Raw genomic sequence first — 22,792 nt, 5'->3', positions numbered from 1 at the left:
TGTAAAAGTCACACCATGACAGGGCGTTACTGTTGTCACATAATCATTTTCTTTTCTCTCTCTCTCCCTCTTTTACCCTGGTCTTTTTATGGTGATGTTATATAGTTTATGCCTCGGATCATAAACCTATAACATGATATCATCAGAGAATGACCTGATAAAGTCAATGTTATTACCCTCTTCAAATGCCTCCCTGTGCAGGCAAGTTTGTCCTTGATGAAATGTCACCTTTAGTTTGACATCAAATACTGCTTCCTGCTTTGTTCATTTTAGCTCTCAAGGTCAGACAGGAATTGTGCAAGCCAGCACTGATGTGTGTTTTTTTTCTTCTTTTCTAATTTGGAGTCGAGACATGCTTTAATATTTACTGTAATGGATCATTATAGCCTTAAAACAGCTTTATGTCACTGTAGTGTTTTAAATTGCCTTCCCAAAAGCGACCTTTATCCATTTATTGCTTTATGTGCGCATGTGTGTATCTGCTAAACAAGCTCTAAGGGCTCTTCTGAAAAGCCTTATCTGCTTGTCTGCCTGATACAAAGAACACTCAGTATGTCACCACGCCCAGTTTTTAAACATTTCACACACAACACATTGACCTCGAGTCAACCCTCTTTTCTGTTCCTCTGTGTTTGTCTATAGTGAGTTTGTGTGCACGCCTGCTAGTATTCTGTTCAAACAACATAAGTAGTCAGCCATTCACCGAGCCTGCTGGAGTATGTGAGTGTGGATGACTGAAAAGCAATTTCACATGCACACGTTTTGTTTCTAATGTCAGTCACGTGTGTGTGTTATTTCATTATACGAACGTGCGTGCTTTTTCTCTTTTTTTACAGGTGACTGAATCTGAGTAGCCTGCAGACATTTAGTGTGTTATTTGTTTCAACTGAAGTCCTTTATATATATATATATATATATATATATATATATATATATATATATATATATATATATATATATATATATATATATATATGAGAACTAACCTATGTAGGCCTCCGTGTTTCATGTTTTCCTTTCACTTTTCTTTTCTGATGCCTAAAGATGAGCTTTTTAATTTATATTCAGAGGTGGATAAGAGATGTCAGTATTTTACACTCCAGTGACATTCTCGTGTGTGTCTGTCTCCAGGTGGAGGAGGTGAAGAAGCACAATCATTGTTTGGCCTTCAGCTCAGCAGGGCCTCAGAGTCAAACCTACTATGTCAGCTTTGACAGCTTCACGGAGCACCTGCGCTGGCAAAGACACGCTGCCAAGGTATTGTGTGGGCAAAAGAGTTCGAGAAAGAAAAGGAGGAGCATATGCTCCCTGGGCACTACTTTCGGGTCAGCTGCACTGTACGTTACAACACGCTCAACTGCACTACACCCACCACAATGCCGCTGTCGTATGAACCCGGTAAAGTTAAAACTTCACATATTTCACTGCTGTGCAGTCTGTACTCTATAACCTGTCTGGGTGCTCTCACACACATAAACACCACTGATGGCTCTCTCCTCTCTCTCATTTGAACTCAAGTAGGCCATAGCCAGAAAACCTCTTTTCTAAATATTAACAGGGACATGCATGTCACCAGCGCCCTGAGGGCCACTCAGAATAGAAGCCTGGATAGAAGCAGCACGTGCTGCAGTGACGACTGCTGAGCCTCTAGCTAAGTCAACTCTGAAAGGCTGCCGTTCACAGACAGTAGACTTTCTCCTCCAACATGACAGATGTCGTTTTGGTTTATATCATCCACGTTTCTTTGAAACCGACTTATCAAATGGACACAGACTAACTACTCTCTACACCTGCAGTTAACTAGATTACCCAATGTTATAACTCGTGATGTCAGGTTACCAAGCTGTTGGACTGTCCCTTGACTTCTTCTGACTCTCTAATCCTAAGAAGATTGCCTCTGAATGACATTTGAGCCCCTATCAGCAGGCTACAAAGACATCATGAACCAGTACAGTCTTATGTGGTCGGGGTAATCCTTTTTAACTCCACATTCTTTTTCTCTCCCTGTTACCTCTGCTCTCCTCTCTTCTTTGCTTTCCACTCCACCTCTTTTTTAGATGGTGTCCCAGAGAATCCACTCAGTTGATTTGTCCTGCTGCAGTCTGGAGCATCTTCCTCCCAATCTCTTTTATAGCCACGACCTGACCCACCTCAACCTAAAACACAACTTCCTGCCTGCAGATCAGCGGCTGCAGCAGCTGCAGAGGTACAGTGCCATTATAAGACTACCGTAAACACACCTGTGAATGAAAGAACAGACCTGAAGATTCACAATAGGTTGAGGAGGTGGTCTGGATGGGCCGGCTCGGGCAAGATGAAAACTAAAGAAAGATATGGTTTACAAAAGCTTAGCGTAACTTAACAACAGCTGGAGTCGAGATAGGCTTTTGTACAATATGGAGGAGACAAGACACCGACACAGTGAGGCTTCAATGGGAACAGCAAGTCACGGCTGGCTGGTTTTGGAAAGCTTTAGCTTTTGCCTGCAATTTGCAAGCCATCGACCTGAGCAGTCTAGGACTGGGGCCATTGGCACACAGGGACCAAAGAGGCTAGCCAGGGCTGTACCAGGCTAGGCCAAATCAGCCCAGAGCCCAGAAGGGTAGAAGTGTCTGCAGGGAAGCTTTTAATGTGCCTGGCCTCCCTCGCTCTTTCTCTCTGTGGGCACCATCTGCTGCATGCTTATCATGGTCGCAGATTAAAGACCACAGCCAAGATGCTGTATATGTGTCTCCACGTGTGTATGTGCACTTATGCATTTACAAATTAATATATTTGCACACTTGTTTCAACGTCTCTGTGGAGAAGATTACCATAAAATTGTTACCATTTGAATAGTGTGAATCTGGTGCCTGAGTATGTGTTAGCTGTGTGGAGTGTCGGTGTACGTGAGAGCTGCTTGCGTGTTGCATGCAACAGAAATAGTGGCTGCAGGCTACTGATTTGGGGTCAGCGCATACAGAGTCTTGATATAGTATGGCGTGTTCCTTCATTTTAACATGGCTGCACTAAAGGAATCCGCATGTGTGTGTGTGTATCTGTGCATCTATGATCTTTCTCACTTTTGTGTCTTCTTGATAGAATATTGTGAATGAATGAGGTCAGGATTTTATGTTTTCCTACCACAGTCATTTTTTTGAGTCATCTTTTTTTTTAATCCCTGGCATAATGACTAATATTTAAAAAAAAGATGATGTGAAGGGAAAATAGCTAGTTTTAATATCTGAGTGAAACACAGCTCCCCTGCTGGTCAAGTGAGAGACATCAATTTAGCCCTGCCAAATCTAAGTAGGCTCATCCGCATTTGACCCAGCATGACAGAAAATGAGGTCAGTAATGAGAAAGAGATGAATAGTTAGCTGAAAATAGCGAGGTTCTAACAGAACCGCGCAGCAGAGTTACTCGAGTACTCGCTTTCCCCAGAGAGACTGAAGTCCAAAAAGCTGGACTCAAGAACAATAATACTCTGTATGCAGCCTCTATGAATGTGGGTGTGTGTATGTTTTTGTGTGGACTGTTGTGTGAGAGTCTGTTTTGGTTTCTGTATAAACACTAGCTTTCCTCTGACATCTGACGTGGGGTTATATTATAGTGTCTTTTATTTTTCCAAGAGCAATGGCACGTGAACCTGCCTCATGGCTCCTCCCCCCTCCGCCCCTTTCTATTTTCTTTCTGGCCAAATACTAACTGGTGGGTGATTTGCCAATCAGATATGCATAATCAGTTGTCTCAGATACTAGCGCTCTCCTCTGGCATGGGACTGCCTTCCCAGCATGCATCTCTTTTTGAGACAGAGGTTACCACTCACTGAGGGGAATGGCTGATGTTCCATGAATTTCATTGAACCTTTGGCCTTTTTTATTTACATATTTATGATAGCTTATCGAGTTATGAAGGACATAAAAGTCATTGAAATGAAGCGATGAAAGGCCAAGTGACCGGATTAAAGTTCCGACTGGTGCGCTCCTGCTGATGAGTAGCAAACATATAATTAAACGTATAAATAGCTAACTGTATAAACTGATAATTCTCTTTGAGGACACGACTTTTAGCAAAAACGTATTGCAAACAGTTGCTTCACTGGCTTTTTAAAAATAATTAGCGCTGCTTTAAATAAATAAGAATGTAAGTAAGGTCAAAGCAGAGTAACATGAGAAGACAGAATGTCACAGCATGACAAAGACGCGTAGGGACTGTGAGGAGGGGGTGTGAGTGTTACTCAGCAGATTGCAGGGGCTGATTTAATGGTGGAATGACATTTTCCCACATGCTCCGCATCCCCTGCCTGCAGGAGTCACCCTCAGCTGGAAATTCTCTGTCACTCTAATCAATAACCCGACGTCTAGGCTGGCTGCCCCCCCATATCACTGTGATATACTGTGTGTATGTGTGTGTAACCTGTATGTGTATAGCGCGGAAAATCAAGTGCCACTGTTAGCAGCTGCTCCAGCGTGCGGTGCTAATATGGCACGCTTCTCATCTCCAGATGCCTAGCTGAGCTCTCCATGATAGATGATAGCAGGTCGCATGCGTGTGTCGGCATGTGTGTAAATGGATAAATAAAGACAGAGCGAGCCAACTCCTGTGAAGGTCACTGATCTGCCAAAGGGCCAGCACGCTGAAAGCCACTGGTCACTGGTGTTTAAACGAACAACAGGCGTCTTTGCTGTGTTTGTTTGCTAAACATTCAAACGTGAAGGTTTAGCTGTACTATGAAGGAAGGGTTTGTTTATGGGTGTGTTGAATCTCACTCTGTGCTCACTTTAATTAAAAAGCATGGGTAAACTACACTTAGTTGAGATGTACAGATTTTTCTCTCTTGCAAAACTAACAGGATGAAACCACACTCTTCAATCACCCTTGTCTTTTCGTTAATAATTTTATTCACTGTCTCTAGATTTTCTCGTCTTCGGAGCCTCAATCTCTCCAACAACCACCTTGGCCAGTTCCCCCTGGCTATCTGTGACATACCCACTCTGACAGAGGTCAACCTCAGCTGTAACTACTTGGCCTCTGTCCCCAGCTCTGTGGGTGCCATGACCAAGTAAGTAAAAAGAAGAACATACTGAGAACACAGAAGTTTTTTTGTTTTGTTTTTTTACCAAAACTTTGAAAACCAAGGGTAGTCATGACTGTAAAATCAAAATATTTTATAGAGTCAGAACATGAATATATCTGAGTTTTAGTTCAGAAGGATTTTTTTACTTTTGCTTTTGCTTTTTGTGTTTACCTTGCTTGTTAACTATATGCACAGCAGTGCATTAAGTCCTTGGGAATTGCCCAACTCTGTTCTGTACAGAACCGAAGCTTCTGACTTGGGGCAAAGCTTACTTACATAGATGCCATTTGAGTTTGACTAATGAACCTTTTCGTAGACCAACCACATTTTTGCCTCTTTAAGCATTTACATAGTCAAATCTTAAAGTTACCTGGCAACGGTCACGTGACATGGCAACCACAATGATATATACATTCCTACTTCCAACATATAAGAAAACACCATAAGCTGTACATGTGATTCTGTGGTTTTTGCTGTAGTTCTCGAGTGTTCCCAGAGTCTTTTACTATATTATTGAGCAGATTTGTCATTATGAATGCCGTTTTGTCCGTGTCTTGTTTTGGTGAACACCTTAAGTTTTTTTTTAAAAATTCCAAGCTACTTACGTTTCTAAGAAATACTTTTTTTGGCTGTACAAAATTTCATAATTCTGAGCCAGCATTTTGAAGAGGATGGAACATAGGTAATGTTGTTAGCTCAACTGCACTTTTTTCTCCTTTTCTTTCCTTTAGTCATTCCCTGTAGAAAAAAAAAACATTACTGGCTCTTTAAAGCAGTGACAAAACATATACTTAAAAAATAAAGTCAGGACTTTGACCTTTAAAATCCTTGCACGTTTGGTCGATTTTACTCCACTTTGAATTTAGGGATTACAGGAATCAGTCTAGTAACTAGGGCAGAACTTGCAGTCTGGGTAATAATAGAGGTCCTTTAACTCAGCCTTTCTTCAAAACCTACAGGTATGTTTGCGCATAAGAAATTAATCTCTGGAAATTATCTAGCATACCTGTAAATTCCTGAAGTGGCCAGTAGTGCATTTATGCAGCTACTGCCATCTACTGGGCATCAAGTTCACTGAGTTTTGGAAATGGCAATTGTTTTTTTTAGTCCTGCTTGATACAACATGTCACAACAAGCACACTAACTATATATAGACATACAATTGTGGTCTTTCTGTGTGATCTGTGTGATTTTTCATTAATTATGCCAACTGTCTAATCACATGTATTTGTCTCAGTTTGCAGACATTCCTACTGGATGGAAACAGCTTAAATGAACTGCCCAATGAGCTGGGTTCCTTGCAGAGGCTGAGTTACTTGGGCCTTTCCTTCAATCAGTTCAACCACGTGCCCCAGGTGCTGGAGCGGCTGTCCTCCATGGAGAAGCTCTGCATGGCTGGCAACCACCTAGAGACTCTTACCCTGCAGAATTTCAGACTGCTCCATGTCAAACACATCGACCTAAGGTATGACATGGTGTCCTAATTATTACCCATTTATTCACTATGAAGACGAGAACAGCATGTCCTAAGAGTTTGTCCCAGGGTTACATGTGACACTGAGAACATGCACACACTCGTAAATACTAGAAAACAAAAATAAAAGGAGGAAGCCAAAACACAAGCAGATTGCCAGACAGCACAAAACGGGGAAATCATTTGCCTACCGCGTCTCCCGTTGTCTGAAAAAGTGCAGAGCTGGTGTGACTTGCACTATTTTACAGTTAATACTTTACTTTTTCTTACTTTTCTTGGCCGGGGTTTGTAAATTAGTTGTTTTCTGTCCAGCATCAACACATTTTTGGACAAAGATCACTCGGTGTCACTGATGAGCTTACATTTCACACAACATTGTGAAACTCTGCTTTCTTAACAAAGAAGTGCAGTTATGAATGATTTGATGTTCTGAAAGGAATTTCTGTTTAATAAATTTAAAAAGCTCCTTTCGGTGGATTTGAAGTTGTTCTTAAGTCACATATTTATGCCTCTTTTATCTCTTATTCATTCTTGGGTTCTTATCGATTGAGCGCAATTCAAGATAAACTGTTAACACTCAGGACCAGACTACTAAACAAACTGATGAAACTGCACAATATATCAGCAGTCACCCCAGGCATGTTCCCTGCTGTAAAGGCCAAAGCCTGTGCACTTGGATGAACCTTTACCTCCTTCATGCCTCCTCTTGTCAGGTTGAATAAAATCTCCATCATGGTGCCGGACGAGCCTGACCTACTGAGGCACGTGACCCAGCTGGACGTGAGGGATAACAGGCTGACGGAGCTGGACGCCTCGGTCTTCCCCAGGCTGGAGGTGCTTCACTGCGAAAGGAACCACATCACCAGCCTGAAGGCTAAGGGCTGCTTGCTCAAAGGCATCTACGCCTCCAACAATGGTGAGTTTGGCTTTAATGTGACCTCACACATTTCTAAACTGAAATCACTGATTTGTATCTTTCTTTTCTGAATTTTAACACATAATATATGTGTGTGTATGTGTGGATATGTAACACCTCACAGACATCACCATGTTTTTATATATATTACTTCCATGTCCGTCTGCATACACCCTTAATCCTCATCAGTGCAGCAGTCTCACATCATTCCTCTCTAACATGTCATCACCGTCCTCCCCTGCCTAATGCTTCCCCCATTTTCCATTTACCTGCATTTATAATAGACCTTTGTAGGAGACCTTGTCTGTCCTTGCTGTAAGTTAATGTGTTTGGATTTCTCCCTACAGAGCTCCGACTGCTAGATGTCAGCCCTGTGCCCTCCAATCTGAGTTACATGGATATCTCGAGGTGAGAGAAATTCCAGAAATGTACATGAATTTAAAAAATTAATAAATAAAACAGAAGTATTTGGAAGTTCCTTCTGAAAGTAAATGCATCTTATTTACAGTACATCTGCCCTACAAGAGCGGAAGGGCAGCAGTTCAGTGTGATGCTTTAAAGATTGTGCAACTACACGAAATTAGGAAATACACGGTCTCTGCAAGTGGAGTGAAATATAAACTTAGAGAGGTCATTTTTAACCATGCTAACCCTGACCTACTGTAGCTGTAGTCAATAAAATGCACGAACTAATCACTGCACTTTAAAATACCTTTAAATCAAAATGCTAGTCTTAAAGAATTTACCCATAAGTCACACAGAGCTTACTTCTATTCACTTTGTCTTTAACTTCTTAAAAGGGCATTGTCCATGAGACTGTCACACTTAAAAAAGATCACATCTTTTAAAAGTTGTATTTATCTTTTTTTAAATCTTTTGTTTAGCTGTTTATCTTTTGGTAAACTGAATCTGAAAGATAGTAAAATGTAAACAAACAAACCAAAGCTGAAGTTTAATATATGGAGCATTGCAGACTGCTAGGATTCATCATCATCGTCTCTCCTTCTCTTCCCTCAGGAACCATATGGAGTCCTTGCCAGACTGGCTATGTGAAGCTAAGAAACTGGAAGTCCTGGACGCGAGCCACAACCTCATTGCTGAGCTACCGGCACGGTGAGTGTCTCACACAGCAAAACCTGTAAATGCTGTACAATGCTGCATTATTCCCCCTGCCCTTTGCTGGCCTGTCATTTATCCCCCAAAAGGCCTCATAAATCACACAGATAGCCTATAACCTCCGCAGCATCCATCCATTCTCTTCTCCTTTATGTACCCTTTTAGAAGGTCAGTTGAGTTGCACCTCTTCGTCTTTTCTATGTCTTACATCGGCTGTGTCAAACTTGCTCCACTCCTTTTCTTTTTCTTCCTCTCTCTCTCTACCTCTGCCCCCCTCATTGTCTGTAGATTTATTTTTTACCCAATAAGTGTCAGGATGATGAATTTCAGCCGCGGGCTCCACTAGAGGCACTGCTATTTTTTGATATATTTTTTTTCTCCCATTCTTATCCATACTGTCATCATCCTTCTGCACTATTGTCATTTTTAATACTGTTTCAGGCTTCCCCGGTTACAGTCGTTCAAGACCCGGTGTGGAAAAAAGTGTCACCTTATCTATTTACCAACCAGTCTATCGATCTATCGTTATCTATATAGCCATCTAGCTATCACTGTGTAACACTTTTTTTTACACGTTTTTACGAGGGCCTTCCTGACTGTTTTTAATCTTCTAGCAGTGACCTAACCATCTATATGTTCTTCTTGCTGCAGGTTGTTATGCAGCAACAGTCTGAGGAAGCTCAGTGCTGGACATAACCAGCTGCAGAAGCTGCCTGAAAGAGTTGAGCGCCCTCTGCTGGAGGTTTTGGATGTACAGCACAATCAACTGGTTGAGTTGCCCTGCAACCTGTTCCTCAAATCTGACAGGTAGCATTTATTATCAGCTGAAACTGATTTTTCTTTGACTAATGTTCACCTGACAAGAAGATTAAATGTAGGGACAGTGCAGGTAAATGAAGATAAAGCACAGAAATTCTAATTAGGAGTTTCCTGTGAAGGACAAGACCACCAAGGGCAAGGATGACAGGCAAATAAAAAACAATCAGTCTGTAGAAGGACATGTTTTTTACAGTGAAGTATTAAGTAAGAATTTATGGAGTAGTTTGCAATTAAAATGAATCATCTCAGTGTTGTCTGTCCCTCTCTGAAGGAGATTTTTTTTCTCCTTTCAGCTTACGATGCGTAAATGCATCAGCTAATAAGCTGGAGCACCTGCCACCATCCAGTCTGTCAGAGGAAAGCCACAGCATCCTGCAGGAATTCTACCTGACCAATAACCGACTGACAGACAAGTGTGTACCCATGCTAACAGGCCATACACACCTACGAGTTTTGCACATGGCCTACAACCATCTCCAGACCTTCCCGGCCAGGTAAAAAAGTCATATGTTAAAGGGGACTTATTCCTTTCCTTAATCTCTGTCATATATACTATATGCACAAAAGCAATGTGACACCTACCTACACACAAACTGCTCACCCTTATATGCCCATGCTATAGTGATGCCTGTGCACAGTTTTTGGGCTGATGCTAATGCCAGAGGAAGTTGGGGACTCTGCAGTCATTGAGTCAGCACAACATTTTTAAAGATTTTTATGCACCCCAATCCACAACTTTGCATGCTCTTAGTTGCTGTTGTTCCTAAACACTTGCACTTTGCAATAACACCACTTACAGTCGAGTAAGTATCTGGTAGTGATATAGGAACAAAGAAATTTCACCAACTGACTTGTTGCAATTAAACATCCTATTGCAGTGCCTTGCTTGAATTCAGTGAGCTCTTTAGAACGACCCATTCTCAAAGAAATTTTCTGTCAAGTCAGACTGCATGATTTACGTCCTTGATTTTGTACACCTGTTGCAATGGAACCGAAAACACCTAAATTCAGAGATTAAGACGTGTGGCTTAATGTTTTCACATGTACCATTTCTGCTCTGGGATCAGTATGATGTCACTAACTTAACATATGCAACATGAAGGTCAGATGACTGCCACAACCAGGATCATTATGCCATTTCTACTGGGGTTTTTTTTTTGTCTTTTGACTAAGCAATTGATTGTTTCATTACTATTTTACACACTTGACTTCACCTACTGCTCTCTCTGATCTTTCAGTAAAATGGCTAAGCTGGAGGAGCTGGAGGAGGTGGACCTGAGTGGCAACATGCTGAAAACTGTCCCCACCACCATTATGAACTGCCGGCGAATGCACACACTCATAGCCCACTCTAATGCCATTGAAGTCTTTCCTGAAGTCATGCAGCTGATGGAGATGAAAGTAAGTCAGGGGCAATAATGCATATCTTCGATGTCCTGTGCAATGCATGTGCATTTGTGCGAGTATTGACATCTGCCCTTTGTTGTTGTCAGTGTGTGGACCTGAGCTGTAATGAGCTGAGTGAGATCACTCTACCAGAGAATCTACCCCCAAAGCTCCAGGAGCTGGACCTCACTGGAAACCCTCGCCTAAACCTGGACCACAAGACCCTCGAGCAGCTAAAGTATGTCTGGGTTTTTTTTTGGTTTTTTAGTCCTGCAGTTGTTTTTTTGTTTTATATGCGCCATCATAGCCCCGGCTTCAATTTGTACTTTGCATAGAGGGAATCTGAGTTACCACATGATGTATGTTTAGTATTTTATTTCACGTATGGCTGTTAGAAATACTTCAAGTGGTTTTCGTTTCTTTTTGCCCCCGAAACAGTGCGGTGAATTTGACCTTGTTTGCGTTTCCTTATTTTTCAGCAATATTCGCTGCTTCCGTATCGATCCACCTCCGACCTTTTCATCGAGTGAGGCATCTGGCGGGCCTGCTGTGTGGAGTCATGGTTACACAGAGGCCTCGGGCGTCAAGAACAAGTAAGCACAATTCAATCAATGATGAAATGACAACCAGCACCACCACAGACGCCCATTGAAGCCGCACTAATCGCAACCTCTTGAGAGTGCACATCGTTAAAGCCGTGCGACTCAAATGAAGGAAATGTTAATGCGGTGCTCGTTGAAAGCAAGAACTGTGTACATTCACATCCTGTGTGGACTAAATTGCTAATTCAGCATTTGAAAGTGCGTTCTGATGGCAAGTCTTCTATATCAAGGTTCTGCTTTACAGTCAAAGGAGTCATTTAAGGCATTGCTTATGCATAGCATATGGAGTGACATGATAAATAGTTGCACAGGGGAGTTGTGGTCCTCAGAGCTCTCATTCTTTCCTCTTTCAGACTCTGTGTTGCTGCCCTTTCGGTAAACAGCTTCTGTGGGAGTCGTGAAGCTCTGTATGGTGTGTTTGATGGAGACAGGAATGTGGAAGTGCCCTACCTCCTGCAGTGCACAATGAATGATGTGCTGGCGGAAGAAATTCACAAGACAAAGAGCGAAGAGGACTATATGACCAACACCTTCCTTGTCATGCAAAGGTTTGCAATAGATTCTACATGCCTCATCTTCACTGTATGTAACAAATTTCTCATTTCTGTCTCAAAAACCTAATCCTCTTCCCGTCTTTCCTTCTTCCACCCTTGCAGGAAGCTTGGAACTGCAGGACAGAAACTGGGTGGCTCGGCAGCTCTGTGTCACATTCGCCATGACCCCACTGACCCTGGTGGCTGCTTCACCCTCACAGCTGCTAATGTGGGAAAGTGCCAGGCCATTCTGTGCCGTGATGGAAAGCCGTTGTCTCTGTCACTCCTTCACAATGTAGGGCTGGAGGAGGAATACCGCAGGATCAGGCAGCACAAAGCTATCATCACTGAGGTAGAGATCTTTTTTTTTTTTTTTTTCAGAGTACTGAAAAATTGGTGTAAAGTACATTCATGTAAATGCAGTATTACTTGCATCCTGCCTGAACACTGTATTGATTTGTATCTCTTTCTTTTTTTTTCTTTTCTCCACAGGACAACAAAGTGAACGGTGTAACTGATTCTACACGAATCATGGGCTACTCCTTCCTCTACCCTTCTGTCATCCCTTGTCCCTATGTGCAGACAGTCACTCTAACCCCTCAGGATGAGTTCTTCATTCTCGGTAGCCGTGGCCTGTGGGATGCTGTGTCCCCCACAGAGGCTGTGGAGGCTGTTCGGAATGTCCCCGATGGCCTGGCTGCTGCTAAAAAGCTTTGCACATTGGCGCAGGGCTACGGCTGCACCGACAGCCTCAGCGCCGTCGTTGTGCAGCTCAATGTGAGTGAAGACTGCTGTTCCTGCTGTTGTTCTGACCCTCCCCAGCCACCTCCCAGTCCAGGCTTGGGACCTTATCCTCCATCGTCCTCTGCCATCAAGGAGAGACCCTCAGACGGCTCCCTCCCTGTTCCCCCCTCCTCCTGCAGTGAAATTAGCAGTGAGATTAGCACCAGCGAGATGAGCAGTGAGGTGGGCTCTACCGCCTCATCCGACGAGCCTCCACAGAGCTCCTTGGTCCTACTGCAAGAGCAGTCCCACCACCCTCACCTTCACTTGCACCATCAGGCCCACTTGCTGCCTCTACAGCACCAGCAGGCTCACACAAGTACCCAGCCCTGCCACTATCTTTTCCCGGGTTCAGAGCTGCCTTCATCCCGAAGCTGCTGTGCCCTCCACCCTGCCTGCTTAGCACACTCCTTTCAGAGGCAGCTCTCTAGTGCCACTTTCTCCAGCGCCCTTTCTGACAACGGGCTGGACAGCGAGGATGAAGAGCCCATCGCTGGGGTTTTCTCTAACGGTAGCCGTGTGGAAGTAGAGGCTGATGTTCACTGCCTGAAAGCACAGTCCTGCTTGTCCTCATCACCCAAAACACCGGTACCCTCATCCTCCAGTCAGGAACGCAACCTGCTCACACTTCCCCCACCTCCTCCACCACCGTGCACCCCAGAGCCCCTAGAGGAGGGGCTTGACATGAGCCAAGGGGAGGCTGAGAACGGGCTTGAAAGGGATGAGTCATGGCCGGGAGCTGGAGTGGGATGTGGGGATGGAGGGAAGCTAGCAGGCAAGAGAAGGGTTAATGGGTCCGTGGCACAGCAGGAAAAGAGCCACAACCTTATTGAGGTGGCTGCTGATGCTCCCTCCAAGAAGTCCGGGGGTTACTTCACAGCTCCAGCCCAACCTGACCCAGACGACCAGTTCATCATCCCACCCGAGCTGGAGGAAGAGGTGAAGGAAATCATGAAGCAGCATCAGCAGAAACAGCAGAAGCCTGCTGGGACAGATCAACCCACAGACTACTATGACACCCCTCTCTGAACAGCAGTACCAACCTTGGCCTCATCTTCTTTACATGAACTAAACTGGTCTGATTTTCCTACACATGGACACAAACAAATGAGATTCGGCGAGAGGCTGTAAAATGCACACTGAAAAGTTTCATCAAGCTTTTTCTGTGTAGTCTCTCTTCTCCACGCAGCCCTGTCATTGGAGAGAAATGCACTGTAACCCGCTCCAGTTATAGAATAAAACAAGCAAATGAGCCCTTTAATGATACTCAATCCTCTTGAAAAGCCTATGGACGCAGCTCCAAGTGTCCATGGTCGTGCCCTTCTCACAGACTGTGGAACATTTATTTTTTACATTAGACAACCAGCTGAGTATGTAATCAACACTAGTCTCTTTGCTATAGCATTAGCTTGCCACAACACTTGTTAATATAAATAACAATTCAATGGTTTGTTTGTTTGTTTTTTAAAGAACTTACCATATCTTTTAATGTGAAGGCAGTGAAGTTTCTGGAAGAACTTTTTAAAAGCAGAGACACATAATCTTTTTATTATCAGTGAACTATGTTGAATGGTACACCAATAATACCACATCTAACTGTTGTAGATAGGGCACTTACAATACTGTATTTCTTCAGTAAATCATGGCTCTTGGCCTGTAAAATGGCATAGAAATTTTTTTGTAGAAATTTTCAATACTAACTCCTAGGAGTTGCATACTCTTTATGGTGACTCAGTCACTTTTACTAATCTTCTCTGAGAGAAATGGTGATTTTTTTTTCTCCAATGATTGTAAATAAGAGAAATGTTGTATACTGAGGCTTTTAAAGGAACTGTATGTCGGTGAAGGTTTTAGTGGCGGGGAGGATGCGTTTGTTTGCAGTTATGGAGGTGTCACCCTCCCTTTCCCCTTTATCTTACAGTGTAAGCCCACACACACACACACACAGACACACAAATGTAAATGTGCAGTAGCAGGTCAGAAAACCCAACATTCCATGCAGTATAACTACACTAAGTGGCTCTGGTTTGCTCCACTCCAATTGTGATGTCCTGTAGTCATCACTGCATCTACTGAACACTAATCGACCGATCTTTGCATGCACACACACACACCCATGCAGACATGACATGCATACAAGCACACATACACAGACACTTGGTTAATATTAGTCCCACCTCCCTCCTACAGTAACTGTTATCACCGGCATGACTGTGTCAAGTTCAGTAATACAAACAAATATATCCACATGGAAAAGAAACAACACAAATGTTCCTGTCTTTGGTATAATAAATTTTAAATTTGTGAATATACCTCATGTTGTCTAGGACTGTTTTTTAACAAATGAATTCATACATAAAATCAGATTATCATGATTTTTTTATTAATTTTTTTGATACACTAATAATGATGCATCGCTCTGCTGTGTTTCCACTGAATGACCAGTAAGGGGCAGTCTAATGTAATATTTTGATCCAGTACAGAATACAAAAGTGTTATTTCTATATCATCAAAAGCCTTGTTTTTTACAGTATTTAGCAGGGAAACAAATATTTTAAACATTTTCAACTATTTTACTCAATTTTTTTTGTTGTTTTTGCTGTGTTCTTCTGTTCACCAAGTTGTCATTGTGAAGTTCAGGGTCTGCCTCTTGAAGTCTCTAACTAGCATGTGAGTTCAGGATGACGGCATTATTATTATTATTCATGCGTTTTTTATGCTTTTTCTTCACGCAGATGACACTGACTACTGTAACTACCAACATTACTCCCAGTACAGATAGAGAAGAGGCAAGTGCAAGGGTGGTTTTGTCACTGTTGGACCCTCTGTGCTGACATCTGTCCCCGTAGTACCACCAGTCGTCACCCACGTCACACCTGGACACCAGAGGAAAAGGATGAACATGAGAGACAGAAAACATACTTGAAGGTTTACCCAGTATTCACCACGTAGCTGATCGTGATGGTGGAAATTAGAGAAGGCTAAAGGTACAACTGAAACATTTATGTGTTATTTGTATTTTAAATGTTGAATACCATAAGGTCTTCAAGGGATTACAAACAGACATTTTGTGAAATACGCTCATACATTTACAAGGAGTTACATGAATCTGGTACCACTTTCATGACCACATTGTAAATATGTAACTAGAATCAAAGAAACAATGAGTGACATCTTCATGAGCTCTGTCCAAAGGTAAAAAAGTTAACAAGTAGAACTAGCAAAAAAAACAGTATAAAACTTGAAATGTGGCATGACATATAATTTTGATTTGATGTGTAACAGGTTGTTTGACTGTCCAAACTAATCAAGCGCTTGACACTCTTAATGTGCTTGCTGACAGGACATAATTAGTTCACAGTGATATAAAACACAATATGAGAGGTTCAGTAGCACCTCTCAATCTTTTTTCTAAATAGGTGCACTTACAACAAGTGTTCAACTGTTGCCAAAAATGGCCAACACATTGATATAATATTAAAGTGTGTTAACGTCCATTTTTTGGTAAATGCCGTGAAGTTAGCATAGTGGATGACATCAAAAGTGCTCACCTGCAAGCAGGTTTGCCTTCATCCACGACACAGACACCGCCATTCTGGCATTGCACATTGTAGCAAACTTCAGAAGGTGTGATGGTGACAGGCTGTGAAGTTGTAGGAGGCAGGGGCTGGCTCACAGTTAAATGGGACACATCTGAAGAAGAGGAGCAAAAGAGACAGCAGGTTAAAGAAACCCACGTGAAAGAGCTAATTGTTTGGATTACCTGCTGTGACCTGACCTGAGGGTTAATAAATCCTAGATGTGATCATGTATGCTGAATTACATAGTCCTACTTGTGCTGCTTGCCGAATTAGCATTACAGAATATGTTCGGATTTACAAAAAATGGTACATTTACAAAATTAAAATGCATCTTGTATATCTGGTGCTTTTACCCTCCATGGTGAGGAGGAAGATGGCATCTCCTCCCTTTATAAAATCTCTGCTTTTAGCTCTGAGGTGGGTGAGATACACTGCAGTTCCTGAGCCTAGCCCTCGGAAATACTTTGATCCGTCTGTATCTGTGACCTCAACGCCGACCTTACGAGGATCATCCCAGAAAAATCCATCAGAGCCTGTTAAAAAGAATATTAAAAGAGTGCAAAAACTGTAATACAGCAAAAAGCCATGATTTCATGATTTGTTTGTAATTTGCAAACAATTTCTGTGACTCTTTTTGAAAAAGGTTAAAATGACTGTACCTGCTACCTTCATGTTGGGGTCAGTGGTGATGCTGCGCTGGTTGGACATGCGCTTTTGAATGTTTGGGTGCTGGTCCATTAGCATCATGGTTATCTGTTTCCAAGGACATGGCCATATCTGTTCTGTGTCCCCTTCACGGGCCACCAGATGAGCATAGGCTGACAACTGCCCCTGGTAGCCCTCTCTACCGCTGGGGTAAAGCATCATTTGGAAGGTATAACCCTCTTTAGAGGTGAGTAGGGGGCTAAATATAGGTGTGTTTATTGGGGTGTTTTCCATAACATGACTGAAGTTTTTAACTCTCCAAATAAACTCTGGGCAGGTGGTCTCTGAAACGTTGATGTCATCCAAAGACTGTCCACCTGATGGGGGCCCAGCTTCCACTTTGGTCCCTTCAAAGACTACGCGGAATTTCATTTTAGCATCTAGACTGACGTGGTGCAGTTGCCAAAGCTCCTGAGGGGACCCTGTTATGGCACATGAGGTAAATGCACTGAATGTATTAAAAAGCAAGTGTACAAACCTTATATTTCAAGCAATATTCTGACAGTAGATTGTGAACAGAAGTAAGATTTCCAAAAATGTCACCTTCTATGGTCTTTATAAGGCGCAGACTTCCATTGGGGTTAGCTTTGTCATACTCTCTGACATAGACATTCAGTGTGTCACTGGGCCCAGCACTGTTGTAATAGAAGAACTGCAGACATTGGTAGCCTCTTTTGGGGTAAAGCAATCTACTTTCCAGCAGAGCTTTGTCCCCGGTATTGGCTCTGCCGGTGCTGAAGTGCATAAAATACCCAGAGCCTAAAGATATAAGTTTCACTACATTAATAGGTTCGGTATCTAAGCATGTTTGCACAGTGGATAATAAGACATAAGAGTACTCAAGCCAATCCAAAGCTACAGTGGCTTGCAAAAGTATTCGGCCCCCTTGAACTTTCCCACATTTTGTCACATTACAGCCACAAACATGAATCAATTTTATTGGAATTCCACATGAAAGACCAATACAAAGTGGTGTACACATGAGAAGTACATGGATACTTTTGCAAGCCACTGTAAAACTGAAACATAAACTAGTTTCACATTTTACAAGTCTGTCATAAAAAAAATGTTTAGTGTGATCTCATAAACAAGAGACCACACTAAATATGTCCACATGTTCCTATGAAGATATTTTTTCAAATGTTCTATGCAGAGGATATTTTGGTACACTAAGAAGTATCTGAACATTGTTTTAAGAAAGAATTGTAAAAATATGAACCTATCCTTTCATACATTTCATAGTAGATTGTTCTCACCAGTGCATTTGCCCAAGTTGGAGTAATCAGTGTCAGGCCCTCCAGTAGCTGTTGTAACCCTGTCCCAATCTGCCTGATCCCCTTGTCCCTGTATCATACCACAGATGTTTTCACGTTCAAAGTCGCACGAATCCAGAAAGGTGGAACCTTGAGCTGCAGAGCAGATTTCATAAACGCACATAAACAAGTGTTGCAGCACTTTGAACCACAATAAACTAGAAAAAAATCAAGGGACAAGCCATGTCATGAACATCATTATTGATGAATGTAACAAAACATGAAGTTGAACAGATCAGTACTGCAGGTACAGGACAAGTTGACTTTTATATTGGAGAAAATAAAATAATACTTGTGCACTGACTGCTGAGTCTTACTGCAGTTATAGAGGCGGTTCAGCTTGAGCAGGTCACTGTCGCTGAACTCCATACGCTGGCCAATGATGTCACTGAAAGCAGGGATCTTGGTGACAATGGTGGGCTCCGTGCCGTTCTGAAAAGCAGTTTTACTGTAGTGCATCATGGAGCTGTAGTCGTAGGGGACGCCCAAAGAGCTGGAGGTGGTGTCATCATAGGTGTTAAAATTGTGTCCTTTACCTGCAAATTGGACATACATAAAGGCTCCATTGTAGTTTCATCCATTGTGACATTGCATTACTTATTATTGTATCATCCATATGACTTGGACCATAAATGCTGCTTGTCAACAGGTGTCAGAGACTGCCGACTTATAAAAGTACTCATATAACAATACTTGGGTAGACAGGTACGTCATGAAGAAATCACCACATAAAGAGATAAAACTTTATGAGAGGATGAACAGCCAGTGTTTAAACACTGTAGTTTGGTTGGATGAATAACAGTAACAATACCCTCTGTAATGCGGTCCCACATGATTTCGACATAATCATCACGGTCTGCCCTGGACTGCTCGTGCCAGAAACCCAACGCATGAAGGAACTCATGTTCAATGGTGGCAATGCGATCACAGTTTGTTCCTATAGACAGTCTCTGCTTCCCAACATGCCGGTTGCCAACAGAGGAGAAACAGCTTATGGAAAGAAAATGAGGCTTTTGTGAAGATCAGATAAACTCCCAGGGTCTTCTCTCCAATACTTTTCTGTATAAAAGTATAGAATAAATACACTCACTGGCCTCTCTGTTAGGTACAGCTAATCATCTGCTTCTTAATGCAAATATCTAATCAGCCAATCAAATGGTATCAACTAAGTGCAGTTATGCATGGTCAAGTCAACCAGCTGAAGTTGAACTAAACATTCGGATAAGGTAGAACGGTAATTTAAATGATTTTGAGTGTCCTGTGGTGGTTGGTGCCGGATGGGCTGGTATGAGTGTTCCAGAAACTGCTGATCTACTGGGATTTTCCCACACAACCATCTCTAGAGTTTAGAGAGAAGAAGAGATCCAAAAAAGAGAAATACCCAGTGATTGGCAAAAATGCCTCCATGATGTCAGAGGTCAGAGGAGAATGGCCCGACCTGTTCGACTTGAGAGAAAGGCAACGGTCACTCAATTAAACAATCAAATTATCTCTGAATTGACAACATGTTGAACTTTTAAGCAGATGAGCTACAGCAGTAGCACACCGAGTACCGCTGCTGTCAGCAGAGAACATGAAAATAGAAAAAACTATGCAAAACATTGGCTGGTATGATGAGTCTTGATTTCTGATATTGCACTTAGAAAGCCAGGAATATTTCTAGAACCTTATTGAATCTATGCAATAAAGAATCAAGGCATTACTGAAGGGCAAAGGGGAACCAACATAGTACAAGCAACCTAAACTTAATAGAGTGTCCAGTGAGTGTATATAATCCATCTAAAAAGAGATTTTAGAAGAATACGTTCTTCTTGCCTTACCCATCCCCTTTAAAGACAGAAATGTAGTTTGCTTCTCCGCTCCATGGCTTAAAGTCGATGCAGGTCTTGAGCCGGTACTGCTCAAAGGCCTTGAGAATCACACCTTTTGCATTGATCTCTGTGTACAAAATGAAAAATCAGTTTTATTATAGTTGAAAAAAGTTCTTTATGGTACCTTTTTTTAAGGACAACTGTAAGCCCCTGCTGAGTTATGATTACAGATGACACCCATACCCATATATTTTTGTGAAAGCACAAAAATATTGATAATAAAATGTGTTTAAATATCCAATTTATGACATTTGTTTTTTTGTCTAAATTTTATCATTAATATTGTTTCCAAAAGCCATTATTAACATTGCATTTAGCATCATTGGCTTGTTAAGTAATACAATAATACATAATCTGAAATTATGTTTTTTTTCAAGTGCTTGAAAACAAATAACAGGAACAAGATTCATTTTAAAATTAAAATAAAAACATTAAATACTTGTAAACACAGAGATAATAAAAATAATGCACATTTTCTCATTTATTTTGCTTCATTTATGCCACATGACTGTATATGCAAATATACTGTATATATATATATATATATATATATATATACTGTAGAGGCTTAAGTATGAAGCTAAATAATTTCAAATTGTAAAAAAAACCCCAAACAAACAAGAAAAAAAACAAACTCGCTTTTACCCAAGTCATCTTGCATGTAGTATGGGATTGTCTTTGGCCACCTGTACTCTTCCCCTATTATAGAATTTCGGGGTTGCTTCTGCCACAGCCACAAAGAACAAACCACAAACAAAAGAACAAAATATTGAGCCATTGTTGAACTTTAATCCAATCCATTCATTTGTGTTGTTGGGGAAAGAAGTTCAATTAAGTTACCTCATCAAGAACCATGTCCCCTTCTGCAAGGTTCAACCCTGCCTCTGATCAGATTAAAGCACAAAGAAAGTTTAAGAGAAGTGAATTTGGAATTTGCAAGAAAAAGAGAACATTTTCTTCTGGGTTTTTTTTTTTTTCTGTTTCTTTTCTAAAATACCTTCATTGATATCAAAAATGTCAAGGTCCCGTCCACCGTCCACATCATAGACTGTAAAAACAAAGTAGTCATTTAACATGAAAATTAGTAAAAAAGTAACAAAAACAGTTAAAGTAGCCTTTGCTTGTTTGAGAAAAAAAACTTACCTAATAATTTTGCTGCTGGCTAAATATTAAAATAAATGAAAAAAGAATAATGGTTATTGATTTTCAAGTGTATAAAAGTCAACTTTTAAGTTCTCGTAAGACCACTTCTGATAATAAAAACAATTTCTCACCAAGCAGAGTGTGGTACCACAAAGGAGGCATGCAGTGTAAAGGATGAGCACACCTGTAGGTTCCCTTCCTGCCATGCCATAGAATCTCCCTCTACAAGAGTGTCCAAGTAAGACGTACTGAGCCAACGGGCATTCAGGAAGAAGAAATCAGAAAAGTGCATTTGGGGTGGAGAAATAAAATGTGTTCACAAGTCAATAACTGACAGAGCTATAATGGGCTCAAGTTAAACTACAACTTCAATCCACTCTGGTATCAGCCAATAAATCTTTGCACATTTGCGAGCAGCAGGCCTGATATAAGACATGTTGAAATGTATAGCAACCACCTGATCTATGTGTACATTTCTGTTTGCAGGACATGTACTGTTATTATCGATTTCTATCTACACTGCATTAAAGTCAGCAACACTGTGGAGTGCTGCTGACTTCAACTGAGGATATTGTTGGGTGATAGAAGGAATACTTTGAAGATCTCCTTAATTCCACTGACACGTCTTCTATACAGGAAGACGTGCCAGGGGGAAGACAAGTGTTCTGACTCATGCATTACAGAGGGCAAGGTCACAGCGCAGTTAAGCAACTCCTACATACATACAGGATACAGGAGGAACAATGCAGCTTTCGTCCCGGTTGTGGAACACTGGACCAGCTCTTTACCCTCTCGAAAATATTTGTGGATGCATGGGAGTTCACCCAACCACTCTACTTGTGTTTTGTGGACTTAGAGAATGCATTCAACTGTGTCCCTAAGAGTATTCTGTGGGAGCTGCTCTGGACTGTTGTTACGAGCCATTTGGTCCTTATACAATTGTTGCAAGAGCTTGATCCACATAGCTGGCAATAAGTCGGACTCATTCCCCCTTGGGTGATGGACTTTGCCAAGGCTGCCCTTTGCCACCGTTTCTGTTCAGTTGCAAAATGTTTCCACTTGGGTGGTCTCAGGACATCGTCTCTGCTTTTTGCAGATGATGTGGTTCTGTTTGCTTCACTGGGTGGTGGCCTCCAGCTTGCACGTGAGCGGTTTGCAGCCAAGTGCATTAGCACTTCCAAGTCTGGGGCCAGTTGGTCCTCAGCTGGAAAAGGGTGGAGTGCCCACTATGTGTCAGGAAGAAGGTATTGCCCCGAGTTGAGGAGTTTAAGTATCTCAGGGTCTTGTTCACCAGTGAAGGAAGAGAGGACCAAGAGATCCACAGACGGATTGATGTTGCAGCTGCAGAGATATGGACGTTGTCCCTGTCTGTTGTGGTGAAGAGAGTATTGAGTGTAAAAGCGAAGCTTTCGATTTAGCGGTCAATCTAAGTCCTTACCCTTACCTATGGTCATGAGCTCTAGTTAGTGACCAAAAGAATGAGATTGTGGA

The 22,792-nt window shown here is 41.9% G+C and overlaps 2 protein-coding genes across 2 annotated transcripts in view; one reads left to right on the top strand and one right to left on the bottom strand.

The window, feature by feature from the left end:
• Positions 1-15,000, top strand: part of phlpp1 (PH domain and leucine rich repeat protein phosphatase 1) — a 46,522-nt gene extending 31,522 nt beyond the window's left edge. Inside the window, exons 3-17 of the mRNA XM_087831447.1 lie at positions 1,132-1,257; positions 2,058-2,206; positions 4,898-5,044; positions 6,297-6,524; positions 7,247-7,449; positions 7,797-7,857; positions 8,467-8,562; positions 9,217-9,372; positions 9,678-9,878; positions 10,623-10,785; positions 10,878-11,008; positions 11,250-11,363; positions 11,726-11,920; positions 12,029-12,257; positions 12,398-15,000. Of these exons, the coding sequence (XP_087687573.1) occupies positions 1,132-1,257; positions 2,058-2,206; positions 4,898-5,044; positions 6,297-6,524; positions 7,247-7,449; positions 7,797-7,857; positions 8,467-8,562; positions 9,217-9,372; positions 9,678-9,878; positions 10,623-10,785; positions 10,878-11,008; positions 11,250-11,363; positions 11,726-11,920; positions 12,029-12,257; positions 12,398-13,717 (3,519 nt within the window). The 3' untranslated portion in view covers positions 13,718-15,000. The remainder of the gene's footprint in view (positions 1-1,131; positions 1,258-2,057; positions 2,207-4,897; positions 5,045-6,296; positions 6,525-7,246; positions 7,450-7,796; positions 7,858-8,466; positions 8,563-9,216; positions 9,373-9,677; positions 9,879-10,622; positions 10,786-10,877; positions 11,009-11,249; positions 11,364-11,725; positions 11,921-12,028; positions 12,258-12,397) is intronic.
• Positions 15,001-15,347: 347 nt separating this feature from the next.
• On the bottom strand, positions 15,348-21,555 carry mep1bb (meprin A subunit beta b). The gene is made up of 14 exons (XM_087831651.1): positions 21,433-21,555; positions 21,302-21,320; positions 21,156-21,206; positions 20,999-21,042; positions 20,804-20,882; positions 20,108-20,225; positions 19,099-19,277; positions 18,605-18,823; positions 18,231-18,383; positions 17,518-17,733; positions 16,929-17,396; positions 16,623-16,802; positions 16,240-16,381; positions 15,348-15,564 (listed from the first exon to the last, which is right to left on the bottom strand). The coding sequence occupies exons 1-14, from the start codon at positions 21,505-21,507 to the stop codon at positions 15,348-15,350; spliced, it is 2,160 nt and encodes a 719-aa protein (XP_087687777.1). The 5' UTR covers positions 21,508-21,555.
• Positions 21,556-22,792: the final 1,237 nt, after the last annotated feature.

Source organism: Neolamprologus brichardi, chromosome 18 (assembly GCF_056152115.1).
Source record: "Neolamprologus brichardi isolate AB-2024 chromosome 18, ASM5615211v1, whole genome shotgun sequence".
In the NCBI taxonomy this organism is placed as follows: domain Eukaryota; kingdom Metazoa; phylum Chordata; class Actinopteri; order Cichliformes; family Cichlidae; genus Neolamprologus; species Neolamprologus brichardi.
This window is presented reverse-complemented; position numbering and strand designations above follow the sequence as displayed.

Coding starts and splice junctions, on each gene's coding strand:
- mep1bb (XM_087831651.1), bottom strand. CDS start 21,507: ATGGCAGGAAGGGAACCTACAGGTGTGCTCATCCTTTACACTGCATGC. Junction 18,824..19,098: donor GTGGGACCGCATTACAGAGG/GTATTGTTACTG, acceptor TCCAATTTGCAG/GTAAAGGACACAATTTTAAC. Junction 17,397..17,517: donor CCTTATAAAGACCATAGAAG/GTGACATTTTTG, acceptor GTGCCATAACAG/GGTCCCCTCAGGAGCTTTGG.